Source organism: Mobula hypostoma, unplaced genomic scaffold, assembly GCF_963921235.1.
Source record: "Mobula hypostoma unplaced genomic scaffold, sMobHyp1.1 scaffold_175, whole genome shotgun sequence".
Classification (NCBI taxonomy): domain Eukaryota; kingdom Metazoa; phylum Chordata; class Chondrichthyes; order Myliobatiformes; family Myliobatidae; genus Mobula; species Mobula hypostoma.
This window is the reverse complement of record NW_026948260.1, coordinates 59,158-73,576: the sequence shown is the minus strand read 5'-3', so window position 1 is coordinate 73,576 and position 14,419 is coordinate 59,158. Positions and strand designations below refer to the sequence as shown.

Genomic DNA, 14,419 nt, shown 5'->3' with positions numbered 1-14,419 from the left:
TCTAGGTCTTTCAATATTTAGTAGGTTTCAATGAGATTTTCCCCCTCATTCTTCTAGACTCCAGTCTGTAGCTCCTCATATGATAACACTTTCATTCCCGGAATCATTCTTGGACCCTCTCCAGTGCCCAGCACAATCTCTCTGGATCGGGCTCAAAGCAAGCCTCTATTACCCCAACAGAGGGTTACTCTGTCCTTGGACGTTGTGGGTGAGGAAGTTGGGAGCAGACTGGAGGGGAACGGGAGAATCCTGGGAGTGAAATTGTTGGGGGGAAGGGAGAGGGAGGGGCTCGAACCAGGGATGGGGCTGGTGCAGATTTGGGAGTTTGAGGGGAGGTTGGTTGTACCCCCAGCAGGGTGAGTTGGTTTGGGTGTGTAGTGGGGAGGGGGGGAGTGGTTGACCTAAGACCTGCCCCTACTGACCTGTGACATCCCCCCTCTGCAGGTGACGTACCGGGTGGTGCAAGTATCAGATGGACAGCTGGACGGACAGTCAGACAGCGCGGGAGCTGTCAGCGTTGTCTCCTCCACTGCCTTCACCGGCAGTCAGCAGGCTGTGGCACAGGTGAGTCCCGGATAGCCCCCTGACCTCAAATTGACAGGGTTGGAAGGAGGGTGCTGTGACCTTGTTTGAGTCAGGGGAGAGAGGGCAGATGGAGAGTCAAAGGTTTGGGTGTTTTTTTTCTAGTTTGGAGCAGTGTAGCCACTTGTGGGTGAGTGTGGGTTCAAAGGTCAGACCGGATGGGAATGGGTCAGGATCACTGTGGGTTCAGATGTTGGGCCTCTGGTATTGAAGTGTCAAAGGTGAAAAGCAGGCAGAGGTAAAGAGCCGGGGTGGCATGTCAGCGAATGGGCAATATTATTATGTGGTCAGAGGGATGAACTACACCTCACGCACTATGACCTTTGACCATCCCCTCTCCCAGTCTAAACTTTGACCTTTCCATCCTCCTCGCTCCAAGATGTCCCATTACTACCCTCCCTCTCATGACCCCTCAGTGACCTCTGCCACAGATGTTTGTCTTTTACCTCTGATGCCCCCATGAACTCAATGTGACCTCTCCATGACCCATGTGACCTCTTTGTAACCTCATCTTCTGATGCCTGACCTGCAATCTGTCCCATGCGCTTCATGACCTCGCTGTAACCCTCATGATCCCTTGACCTGACTCTCACCCCTTGATACTTCTTCAGCCTGCAGTGACCCTCAATGACTGTGATCTCTTAACCATGTGACTCCCTGACCTCACTGTGATCCTGTTGTGATCGCTTGACTCTGAAGGCCTCTTGTAACACCTGTGTCCCCACTGTGACTCCTTAAACCTTGTGACCCACTCCATTGACCTTTTAACCCTGCTGTGACCCTCTCCTCTCTGCCCCGGCAGGCAGTGATCCAGAATCCATTCAGCAATGGCGGGAGCCCCTCAACGGAGTCGGTCGGAGGGGAGGCGCGGTTTACCTACTTTCCAGCCTCAGCTGTGGGCGATGGAGCCACCGCGGTCGTCTCAGCCCAGGGGGACCCCTCGTTGGCCCAGGGCGGAGGTGAGTGGGAAGAAGAAAATGGAGGGAGGGGAAGGGACTTGGGGGGGTGAAGTGAGGGTCAGTCTTGGGTATTCAGCTGCACAAATGGCCTACCTCCCCCGACCTTCCAGATGCTCCCCTCCCAAAAGGAACTGTCAGTGCCCGTTTCCTCCCTCTCCCTCCCAAACACACCTCCTGGGGACAGGTTGACTTCCTCCCCGCCCCCCCTCCCCCCGGTTCAGGGAATGGTCCTCCTATCATGACAACCCCTCGGGGTCTCCATTCCCTCCCCCCCCCCAATCTGCTCGTTCCCCATTGGGAATCCCTCTTACCTCCTCACTGCTTTCAACATCACAGTCCCCATGTTTCCCATAAACTCCTTCACACTCTATCTGCCCCTCACCCAGGGGAGAGGCATGGGGGTAACAATTTACAGCAGCTGATCCATGTCAGTGGGATGTGAGAGGGAACCGGTTGTCACGTGGAGAATGTGCAAACTACACACACACACACACACACACTGACACACACACACACACACACACACACACACACACACTGACACACACACACTCACACACACACACACTGACACACATGCACTGACAGACAGACACACATACACACACTCCCTCTCTCTCTGTCTCTCTCTCTCTCTCTCTCTCTCTCTCTCAATCGGCACACCACTGGCCACCGACCTCCATGCAGAATACAACCACTCTTTGTCTTCTCTGAGCAAGCCAATTCTGGATCCACAAAGCAATGTCCCCTTGGATCCCATTCCTCCCTACTTTCTCAATAAGCCTTGCATGGGGTACCTTATCAAATGCCTTGCTGAAATCCATATACACTACATCTACTGTTCTTCCTTCATCTACGTGTTTAGTCACATCCTCAAAAAATTCAATCAGGCTCGTAAGGCATGATCTCCCTTTGACAAAACCATGCTGAATATTTCTAATCATGTAATGCCTCTCCAAATGTTCATAAATCCTGCCTCTTAGGATCTTTTCCATCAACTTACCAACCACTGAAGTCAGACTCACTGGCTTATAATTTCCTGGGCTATCCCTACTCCCTTTCTTGAATAAGGGAACAACATCCGTAACCCTCCAGTCCTGCTGTCCCCATTTATGATGCAAAGATCATCGTCAGAGGCTCAGAAATCTCCTCCCTCATTTCCCACAGTAGCCTGGGGTACATCCTGTCCGGTCCCAGTGACTTATCCAACCTGATGCTTTCCAAAAGCTCCAACACATCCTCTTCCTTAATATCTACATGTTCAAGCTTTTCAGTCCACTGCAAGTCATCCCTACAATCGCCAAGATCCCTTTCCTCAGTGAATACTGAAGCAAAGTATTCACTAAGTACCTCCACTATTTCCTCTGGTTCCATACACGCTTTTCCATTGTCACACTTGGTTGGTCCTATTCTCTCACATCTTGTCCTCTTGCTCTTCACATACTTGTAGAATGTTTTGGGGTTTTCCTTAATCCTGCTCACCAAGGCCTTCTCATGGCCCTTCTGGCTCTCCTGATTTCCTTCTTAAGCTCCTTCCTGTTAGCCTTATAATCTTCTAGATCTCTATCATTACCTAGTTTCTTGAACCTTTCGTAAACTCTTTGTTTCTTCTTGACTAGATTTACAGCAGCCTTTGTACACCACGGATCTTGTACCCTACCATCCTTTCCATGTCTCATTGGAATGTACGTACTCAGAACCCCAGACAAATATCCCCTGAACATTTGCAACATTTCTTCTGTACGTTTCCCTGAGAACATCTGTTCTCAATTTTTGCTTCCAAGTTCCTGCCTGATAGCTTCATATTTCCCTTTACTTGTATGTGTGTGAGATAGAGGTATACAAGATAATGAGAGGCATTGATTGTGTGGATAGTCAGAGGCTTTTTCCCAGGGCTGAAATGGCTAGCACGAGAGGGCATAGTTTTAAGGTGCTTGGAAGGAGGTTCAGAGGAGATGTCAGGGTTAAGTTTTTTTTACACAGAGAATGGTGAGTGCATGGAATGGGCTCCCGGCGGTGGTGGAGGTGGAAACGATAGGGGCTTTTAAGAGACTCCTGGATGGCCACATGGAGCTTAGAAAAATAGAGAGCTCTGGGTAAAGCCTAGGTAGTTCTAAGGGAGGGACATGTTCCGCACAACTTTGTGAGCCGAATGGCCTGTATTGTGCTGAAGGTTTTCTATGTTTCTATACTCACACTCACACACTCTAAGTCACTCACACGCTCTCTCACTCTCTCACATTCTCACACACGCACACACACATTCTCACACTCTCATGTACACAGCAACACAAACTCTCTATCACTCTCTATCACTCTTTCTCATGCCCACTCTCTCACACTCTCACTCAGTCACTCTCACGCTCACTCTCTCACACTCACGTACACACACACTTCTGTGCTCACACACAGACTGACACACTCTCACACTCCGTCACGCACCCTCGCACTCTCACTCACTCTCCCAGAGCTGAGGATTGAGTCTGGGTCTCTCGGGCTGAGAAGCAGATTTTCTAGCTACTCCTCGTTTCCTGACAACTCTTGTGGTGACGAGCAAGCTCGCCTCTCCCTGAACCAGAGTGCTCTGGGAAGAAATCTTCACTTAAACAATCACTTCTCTCTGTTGCGTCTGGTGGTTGTAAATAAGAATTGCCTTGTCATCACTGGCTTCAGACCGGGTGCGTTTGTTTTGTGGCTGCAGTACAGGGAAAGGCATAAAATTACAGACTGCAGAATAAGTAAATATTTGAAGGAGAAGAGGAATAACGAGGTAGTTTTCAGGTTGATGGATCGTTCAGAAATCTGACAGCAAGGCAGAACTTGCCCACTTCTTAATTTCCCCATCTCACCAAACATCGCGCATACCCTGATTGATTGTCTTCCTCTGCAACCTCACCGAGTCACACAACACAGAAACCGGCCATCTGGCCCACCTGCTCCATGCTGACATTGATTCCTACGGACACATTTGCCTGCACTGGACCCCTACCCCTCTAAACCCTTCCTCTCCATGTCCCTGTCCGAGTGCCTTATCAATGTTGTGAATGTACCTGCCCTGACCACTTCCTCTGGCAGCTCGTTCCACAAACAGACCACACTCTGGGTGAAAAACTTCCCATACTGGTCTCCTTTAAAACTTTCCCCTCACACCATAAACCTGTGCCTCTAGGTTTAGATTCCCCTACCCCGGGGAAAAGGATTGTGATCACCCACCTTATCTCTACCCATCATGGTTTTATAAATCTCTATAAGGTCACCCCTCATCCTCCTTCACTCCAGGGAAAACAGTCCCAGTCTGTCCATCCTCTCCTTATAACTCAAACCCTCCAGTCCCAGTAACATCCTCTCCTTATAACTCAAACCCTCCAGTCCCAGTCTATCCATCCTCTCCTTATAACTCAAACCCTGCAGTCCCAGTAACATCCTCATGAATCTTTCCTGCGCCCTCTCCAGCTGAACCAGAGGCTTCCTATAGCTGGGTGACCAGAACTGCACACAATACTCTGAGCGCAGTCTCACCAATGTCCTGTACAGCTGTAACATAATGTCCCAACTCCTGTACTCCATGTCCTGACAGATGAAGGCCAGCGTGACAAACAACCGTGTCGACCTGTGTCACCACTTTTAGAAAACGGTGTACCTGTACTCTGGGTGTACAATTGTGACGATCCCTCAAGGCCCCAAATGACAAGTTGTTCCCTCCTGCATACCTGCAGAGGTCAGGCAGCTCACAATATCCCTGGAATTAGTTACTTATCAGCATATGACATCCTTCACAATGAAAGTCAGCTCCCACATTTACAGGTTGCAACATTAAAATCTCCACAATACCTTAGGTCATTTGGGATGTGTGATGGGACAGTGTGGAGGGAGCTTCACTCTCTAACAGACCCTGGGGGTGTGTGATGGGACAGTGTGGAGGGAGCTTCACTCTCTAACAGACCCTGGGGTGTGTGATGGGACAGTGTGGAGGGAACTTTACTCTGTATCTGACCCTGGGAGTCTGTGATGGGACAGTGTGGAGGGAGCTTCACTCTGTGGCTGACTACAGGAGTGTGTGATGGGACAGTGTGGAGGAAGTTTCAATGTGTGTGACCCGGGGAGTGTGTGATGGGTTGGTGTGGAGGGAGCTTCACTCTGTGTCTGACCCTGGGAGTGTGTGATCGGACTGTCTGGAGGGAGCTTCACTGTTTCTGACCCCGGGAGTGTGTGATGGGACAGTGTTGAGGGTCCTTCATTCTGTGTCCGGCCCTGGGAGTGTGTGATGGGATGGTGTGGAGGGAGCTTCACTATGTGTCTTACCCTGGGAGTGTGTGATGGGACAATGTGGAGGGAGCTTCACTCTGTGGCTGACTACAGGAGTGTGTGATGGGACAGTGTGGAGAGATCTTAACTCTGTGTCTGACGCCGGGAGTCTGTGATGGGATGGTGTGGAGGGAGCTTAATTCTGTGTCTGACCATGGGAGAGTGTGATGAGACAGTATGGAGGGAGCTTCACTCTGTGGCTGACTACAGGAGTGTGTGATGGGACAGTGTGGAGGAAGTTTCACTGTGTCTGACCCTGGGAGTGTGTGATGGGATGATGTGGAGGGAGCTTCACTCTGTATCTGACCCTGGGTGTGTGTGATGGGACTGTGTGGAGACATCTTTACTCTGTGTCTGACCCCGGGAGACTGTGATGGGATGGTGTGGGGGGAGTTTCACTCTCTGTCTGACCCCAGCAGTGTGTGATGGGACAGTGTGGAGGGAGCTTCAGTCTGTATCTGACCCTGGGAGTGTGTGATGGGACAGTGTGGAGGAAGTTTCACTGTGTCTGACCCTGGGAGTGTGTGATGGGCTGGTGTGGAGGGAGTTTCACTGTTTCTGACCCCTGGAGTGTGTGATGGGACAGTGTGGAGGGAGCTTCACTTGGTATCTGACACCAAGAGAGTGTGATGGGACGAAGGAGCTTCACTGTGTGTCTGACCCCGGCAGTGTGTGATGGGACAGTGTTGAAGGAGCTTCACCCTGTGTCTGACCTTGGGACTGTGTGATGGGACAGTGTGGAGGAAGTTTCACTGTCTCTGACCCTGGGAGTGTGTGATGGGATGATGTGGAGGGAGCTTCACTCTGTATCTGACACCAAGAGAGAGTAATGGGACAGTGTGGAGGGAGCTTCAGTCTGTGTCTGGCCCTGGGTGTGTGTGATGTGATGGTGTGGAGGGAGCTTCACTCTGTGTCTGAACTTATGTGTGTATAGTTGAATGGTGTGGAGGGAGCTTCACTCTCTGTCTGTCCCTGGGAGTGTGTGATGAGATTGTGTGGAGAGATCTTTACTCTGTGTCTGACCCCGGGAGTCTGTGATGAGATGGTGTGGAGGGAGTTTCACTGTTTCTGACCCCGGGAGTGTGTGATGGGATAGTGTGGTGGGAGTTTTACTCTGTCTCTGGCCCTGGGAGTCTGTCGTGGGATGGTGTGGAGGGAGCTTCATTCTGTCTCTGACCATGGGAGAGTGTGATGGGACAGTGTGGATGGAACTTCACCGTGTGTCTGACCCTGTGTGTGTGTGATGGGACTGTGTGGAGAGAGCTTCACTCTGTCTCTGACACTTGGAGTATGTGATGGGACGGTGTGGAGGGAGCTTCGCTCTCTGTCTGACCCCAGGAGTGTGTGATGGGACAGTGTGGAGGGAGCTTCACTTTGTGTCTGACCCTAGGAGTGTGTAGTTGAATGGTGTGGAGGGAGTTTCACTCTGTGTCTGACCCTGAGAGTGTGTTATGGGATGGTGTGGAGGTAGTTTCACTCTGTGTCTGACCCTGGGAGTGTGTGATGGGACAGTGTGGATGGAGCTTTGCTCTGTGTCTGACCGCAGGAGTGTGTGATGGGACGGTGTGGAGGGAGCTTCACTCTGTTTCTGACCTTAGGAGTGTATAGTTGAATGGTGTGGAGGGAGTTTCGCTCTGTGTCTGAACCTGGGTGTATGTGATGGGAAAGTGTGGAGGAAGTTTCACTGTGTCTGGCACTGGGATTGTGTGATGGGATGATATGGAGGGAGATTCACTCTGTATCTGACCTCAAGAGTGTGTGATGGGACGGTGTGGAGGGAGCTTCACGCTGTGTGGAGGGAGCTTCACTCTGTGTCTGACCCTGGGTGTGTGTGATGGGACAGTGTGGAGGAAGTTTCACTGTGTGTCTGACCCTGGGAGTGTGTGACGGGACGGTGTGGAGGGAGCTTCACTCTGTTTCTGACCTTAGGAGTGTATAGTTGAATGGTGTGGAGGGTGTTTCGCTCTGTGTCTGAACCTGGGTGTGTGTGATGGGAAAGTGTGGAGGAAGTTTCACTGTGTCTGGCCCTGGGATTGTGTGATGGGATGATATGGAGGGAGATTCACTCTGTATCTGACCTCAAGAGTGTGTGATGGGACGGTGTGGAGGGAGCTTCACGCTGTGTGGAGGGAGCTTCACTCTGTGTCTGACCCTGGGTGTGTGTGATGGGACAGTGTGGAGGAAGTTTCACTGTGTGTCTGACCCTGGGAGTGTGTGACGGGACGGTGTGGAGGGAGCTTCACTCTGTTTCTGACCTTAGGAGTGTATAGTTGAATGGTGTGGAGGGTGTTTCGCTCTGTGTCTGAACCTGGGTGTGTGTGATGGGAAAGTGTGGAGGAAGTTTCACTGTGTCTGACCCTGGGATTGTGTGATGGGATGATGTGGAGGGATAGTCACTCTGTATCTGACCTCAAGAGAGTGTGATGGGACGGTGTGGAGCGAGCTTCACTCTGTGTCTGACCCTGGGTGTGTGTGATGGGACAGTGTGGAGGGAGCTTTGCTCTGTGTCTGACCGCAGGAGTGTGTGATGGGATGGTGTGGAGGGAGCTTCGCTCTGCGTCTGACCCTGGGTGTCTGTGATGGGACAGTGTGGAGGGAGCTTTGCTCTGTGTCTGACCGCAGGAGTGTGTGATGGGATGGTGTGGAGGGAGCTTCGCTCTGCGTCTGACCCTGGGTGTCTGTGATGGGACAGCGTAGAGGGAGCTTCACTCTGTGTCTGACCCCTGGGAGTGTGTGATGGGACAGTGTGGAGGGAGCTTCACTCTGTATCTGACCCTGGGAGACTGTGATGGGACAGTGTTGAAGGAACTTCGCTCTGTGTCTGACCGCAGGAGTGTGTGATGGGACGGTGTGGAGGGAGCTTCACTCTGTTTCTGACCTTAGGAGTGTATAGTTGAATGGTGTGGAGGGAGTTTCGCTCTGTGTCTGAACCTGGGTGTGTGTGATGGGAAAGTGTGGAGGAAGTTTCACAGTGTCTGACCCTGGGAGTGTGTGATGGGATGATGTGGAGGGAGATTCACTCTGTATCTGACCCCAAGAGAGTGTGATGGTATGGTGTGGAGGGAGCTTCACTCTGTGTCTGACCCTGGGACTGTGTGATGAGACAGTGTGGAGGAAGTTTCACTGTGTCTGACTCTGGGAGTGTGTGATGGGCTGGTGTATAGGGAGTTTGACTGTTTCTGGCCTGGGAGTGTGTGATGAGACAGTGTGGAGGAAGTTTCACTGTGTCTGACTCTGGGAGTGTGTGATGGGACAGCGTAGAGGGAGCTTCACTCTGTGTCTGACCCCTGGGAGTGTGTGATGGGACAGTGTGGAGGGAGCTTCACTCTGTATCTGACCCTGGGAGACTGTGATGGGACAGTGTTGAAGGAACTTCGCTCTGTGTCTGACCGCAGGAGTGTGTGATGGGACGGTGTGGAGGGAGCTTCACTCTGTTTCTGACCTTAGGAGTGTATAGTTGAATGGTGTGGAGGGAGTTTCGCTCTGTGTCTGAACCTGGGTGTGTGTGATGGGAAAGTGTGGAGGAAGTTTCACAGTGTCTGACCCTGGGAGTGTGTGATGGGATGATGTGGAGGGAGATTCACTCTGTATCTGACCCCAAGAGAGTGTGATGGTATGGTGTGGAGGGAGCTTCACTCTGTGTCTGACCCTGGGACTGTGTGATGAGACAGTGTGGAGGAAGTTTCACTGTGTCTGACTCTGGGAGTGTGTGATGGGCTGGTGTATAGGGAGTTTGACTGTTTCTGGCCTGGGAGTGTGTGATGAGACAGTGTGGAGGAAGTTTCACTGTGTCTGACTCTGGGAGTGTGTGATGGGCTGGTGTATAGGGAGTTTCACTGTTTCTGCCCCGGGAGTGTGTGATGAGACAGTGTGGAGGAAGTTTCACTGTGTCTGCCCCGGGAGTGTGTGATGGGACAGTGTGGAGGGAGCTTCACTTTGTGTCTGACCCTAGGAGTGTGTAGTTGAATGGTGTGGAGGGAGTTCCACTCTGTGTCTGACCCTGGAGTGTGTGATGGGACCGTGTTGAAGGAGCTTCACTCTGTGGCTGACTACAGGAGTGTGTGATGGGATGTTGTGGAGGTGGATTCACTCTGTATCTGACCACAGGAGTGTGTGATGGGACGGTGTGGAGACAGCTTCACTGTGTGTCTGACCCTGGGTGTGTGTGATGGGATGATGTGGAGGGAACTTCACTCTGTATCGGACACCAATAGAGTGTGACGGGACAGTGTGGAGGGAGCTTCACACTGTGTCTAACCCTGGGTGTGTGTGATGGGACAGTGTGCAGGGAGCTTTGCTCTGTGTCTGACCGCAGGGGTATGTGATGAGACAGTGTGGAGGGAGCTTCAATCTGTGGCTGACTGCAGGAGTGTTTGATAGGACAGTGTGGAGGGAGCTTCACTCTGTGTCTGACCCTGGGGTTGTGTGATGGGACGGTGTGGAGGGAGCTTCACTCAGTGTCTGACCCTGGGGGTGTGTGATGAGACAGTGTTGAGAGTCCTTCATTCTGTGTCTGGCCCTGGGAGTGTGTGATGGGACAGTGTGGAGGGAGCTTCACTCTGTGTCTGACCCCGGGAGTGCGTGATGGGTTGGCGTGGAGGGAGCTTCACTCTGTGACTGACTACAGGAGTGTGTGATGGGACAGTGTGGAGGAAGTTTCACTGTGTCTGACCCTGGGAGTGTGTGATGGGATGATGTGGAGGGAGATTCACTCTGTATCTGACCCCAAGAGAGTGTGATGGAACATTGTGGTGGGAGCACACTCTGTGTCTGACCACAGGAATGTGTGATGGGATGGTGTGGAGGGAGCTTCACTCTGTATCAGGTCCTGGGACTGTGTGATGAGACAGTGTGGAGGAAGTTTCACTGTGTCTGCCCCGGAAGTGTGTGATGGGACAGTGTGGAGGGAGCTTCACTTTGTGTCTGACCCTGGGAGTGTGTGATGGGCTGGTGCATAGGGAGTTTCACTGTTTCTGCCCCGGGAGTGTGTGATGAGACAGTGTGGAGGAAGTTTCACTGTGTCTGCCCCGGGAGTGTGTGATGGGACAGTGTGCAGGGAGCTTTGCTCTGTGTCTGACCGCAGGGGTATGTGATGGGACGGTGTGGAGGGAGCATCACTCAGTGTCTGACCCTGGGGGTGTGTGATGAGACAGTGTGGAGGGAGCTTCAATCTGTGGCTGACTGCAGGAGTGTTTGATAGGACAGTGTGGAGGGAGCTTCACTCTGTGTCTGACCCCGGGAGTTTGTGATAGGTTGGTGTGGAGGGAGCTTCACTCTGTGTCTGACCCCGGGAGTTTGTGATAGGTTGGTGTGGAGGGAGCTTCACTCTGTGTCTGACCCCGGGAGTTTGTGATGGGTTGGTGTGGAGGGAGCTTCACTCAGTGTCTGACCCTGGGGGTGTGTGATGAGACAGTGTTGAGAGTCCTTCATTCTGTGTCTGGCCCTGGGAGTGTGTGATGGGCTGGTGCATAGGGAGTTTCACTGTTTCTGCCCCGGGAGTGTGTGATGGGACAGTGTGGAGGGAGCTTCACTTAGTGTCTGACCCTAGGAGTGTGTAGTTGAATGGTGTGGAGGGAGTTCCACTCTGTGTCTGACCCTGGAGTGTGTGATGGGACCGTGTTGAAGGAGCTTCACTCTGTGGCTGACTACAGGAGTGTGTGATGGGATGTTGTGGAGGTGGATTCACTCTGTATCTGACCACAGGAGTGTGTGATGGGACGGTGTGGAGAGAGCTTCACTGTGTGTCTGACCCTGGGTGTGTGTGATGGGATGATGTGGAGGGAACTTCACTCTGTATCGGACACCAATAGAGTGTGATGGGACAGTGTGGAGGGAGCTTCACACTGTGTCTGACCCTGGGTGTGTGTGATGGGACAGTGTGCAGGGAGCTTTGCTCTGTGTCTGACCGCAGGGGTATGTGATGGGACGGTGTGGAGGGAGCATCACTCAGTGTCTGACCCTGGGGGTGTGTGATGAGACAGTGTGGAGGGAGCTTCAATCTGTGGCTGACTGCAGGAGTGTTTGATAGGACAGTGTGGAGGGAGCTTCACTCTGTGTCTGACCCCGGGAGTTTGTGATAGGTTGGTGTGGAGGGAGCTTCACTCTGTGTCTGACCCCGGGAGTTTGTGATGGGTTGGTGTGGAGGGAGCTTCACTCTGTGTCTGACCCCGGGAGTTTGTGATGGGTTGGTGTGGAGGGAGCTTCACTCTGTGTCTGACCCTTTTTTTTTACAAAATTCTTTATTACAAATGTCGGTGCTATACAATATTTACAAACCCAGTGACTAACATATTTACTACACTACAAACAGACAATACATCTTAAACCAATATATTGCCATCCTCATCAATGATGGCATTTACACCCCGCGGAGCCCAACGGTCCCGGAACACCTCTACGGTCGCCGTGGACTGTGCGTATTCCTTTTCAATGTTCACCCGGGCACGAACATACCCCCTAAACATAGCCAGGCAGTCCGCCCGGGGAGAACCTCCTGCCACCCTTTTCCAGGAGCCACGGATGGCAATTTTCGCCAGCCCCAGGAGCAAGTTGACAAGGACATCCTCATCCCTCTGTGCCCCCCTCCTTACTGGATGACCATATATAAATAGGGTGGGACTGAAATGCAACCAGAAGGCGAGAAGCAGCCCACGCAAAAACGCGAAAAGGGGCTGCAGCCTCACACACTCCACGTACATGTGGTACACGGTCTCCTCCAGCCCGCAGAAGTGACACGCGGCTGGGAGATCCGTGTACAGACTAAAGAACTTATTGCAGGGCACCGCTTTATGCAGCACCCTCCAGCCGAGATCCCCAAGGTGCATGGGGAGGACTCCCTTGTAAAGGGACTTCCATTGGGGACCCCCCTCACCTCCAGGTGGAAAGACCGACCGCCATGGCGTGTCGGGACGGTGGACAAAGGCTAGGAAGTGGAGGGTGTGGAGCAGCAGCCCATAAAGGTACCTCCTGCCTGCATCCCTGAATGGGATTGTGGGTGTCGATGAAAGACGGCTCAAGTTGTGTGGATTCGTCTCTCGGGTAAGGCTGCGGGGCCTGGGCCCGACGAGCAGCTCAGCTTGAGTCGATCCACACACCTGAGCCGCACCGACATCCGCTGAGGCAGGGCAAGGGTCGGCCAGGACCCCGCCCTCTGCCAGAGGAGGGGATTCCCGGCCTGAGGCAACCATGTTCCAGACTCTCAGTAGGTCCTGATAGAAGCCGGGAAGCCTCTGCAAAGCAGCACGGCTGACGCCTGCCGGTGGTAGCTGCATATCTTCGTGAAGGCAGCAGCCCCTCCGGAGGAAGAAAGTCGCCAACACGTGCCACCTGAGAGGGCGCTCGGCGTACAGGAATCTCTGCAGAGTCCTGAGGCGGAGAGCCGCCAGTCGTGTGCGTACACACACCAGCGACTGTCCGCCCTCTCCTACTGGGAGACTCAGAACCGCTGCAGAGACCCAGTGTTTCCTGTTTCCGCAGAAGAAGTCCACCAGCTTCCTCTGCATTCTCGCAACAAAAGGGGCAGGGGGGGCCAAGGTGACCATCCGGTACCACAACATGGAGGCCACCAGCTGGTTTATGACCACCACCCTGCCTCGATAGGAAAGCACCCTGAGAAGGCCTGACCAGCGCCCTAGCCGGGCCATGACCTTTGTCTCCAGGTCCTGCCAGTTCGCCAGCCAGGTCTCCCCAGAAGGACTCAGGTAGACTCCCAGATAGAGAAGACGTCTGGTGCTCCACTCAAAAGCTCTCATCTCCTCCGGCAGGGAGTCCACCTGCCACTGGCCTACTAAGAGTCCGGAACATTTCGCCCAGTTGATCCTGCCGGAGGATGCCGCCGAGAAAACATCTTGGCACTCGCGCATCCTCCGCAGGTCACAGGGGTCTGTCATCATGAGGAGTACGTCATCGGCGTAGGCCGAGAGGACGACCCTCATGTCCGGTTCGCGCAGAACCAGACCTGTCAGCCTTCGCCGAAGAAGGCCGAGGAATGGCTCGACACAGATCGCATACAGTTGACCGGACATGGGGCACCCTTGACGCACTCCTCTTCGGAAGTGGATAGGTCCTGTCAGTGATCCGTTGATCTTAACTAGGCACTCTGCGGCAGAGTACAGGAGCCGAACTCGGGCCACAAAGTGTGGTCCGAGCCCAAAAGCCTGCAGGGTGCCCAGCAGGAAACTGTGGTCCACCCGGTCAAACGCCTTCTCCTGGTCAAGAGAAAGAAACGCTGCCGGGGTCCCAGTCTCCTGGAGCAGGTGGATCAGGTCCCGTACTAGGTGGACATTGTCCTGGATGGAGCGGCCCGGGACCGTGTAAGATTGGTCAGGATGGACCACCTGTCCAATTACCGAACCCAGACGGTTGGCCATTGCCCGGGCGAAGATCTTGTAGTCCGCGCACAAGAGGGAGACCGGCCGCCAGTTCTTTAGCAGGCGGAGGTCTCCCTTCTTGGGCAGTAGGACCACAACAGCTCTTCGCCATGAGAGGGGCATTTCTCCGGTGGCTAGGCTCTCCCCTAGGACAAGGCTGTAATCATCCCCCAGGACATCCCAAAAAGCCTGATAAAACTCAAC

The 14,419-nt window shown here is 53.1% G+C and overlaps 1 protein-coding gene across 2 annotated transcripts in view; it reads left to right on the top strand.

Annotated features, from left to right (window-relative positions):
• LOC134342243 (upstream stimulatory factor 2-like) overlaps positions 1 to 14,419 on the top strand; it is an 87,145-nt gene that overhangs the window by 27,743 nt on the left and 44,983 nt on the right. For both annotated transcript variants that reach the window (XM_063040204.1, XM_063040203.1), the window contains exons 4-5: positions 445 to 564; positions 1,385 to 1,541. In XM_063040204.1, the coding sequence (XP_062896274.1) occupies positions 445 to 564; positions 1,385 to 1,541 (277 nt within the window). The remainder of the gene's footprint in view (positions 1 to 444; positions 565 to 1,384; positions 1,542 to 14,419) is intronic.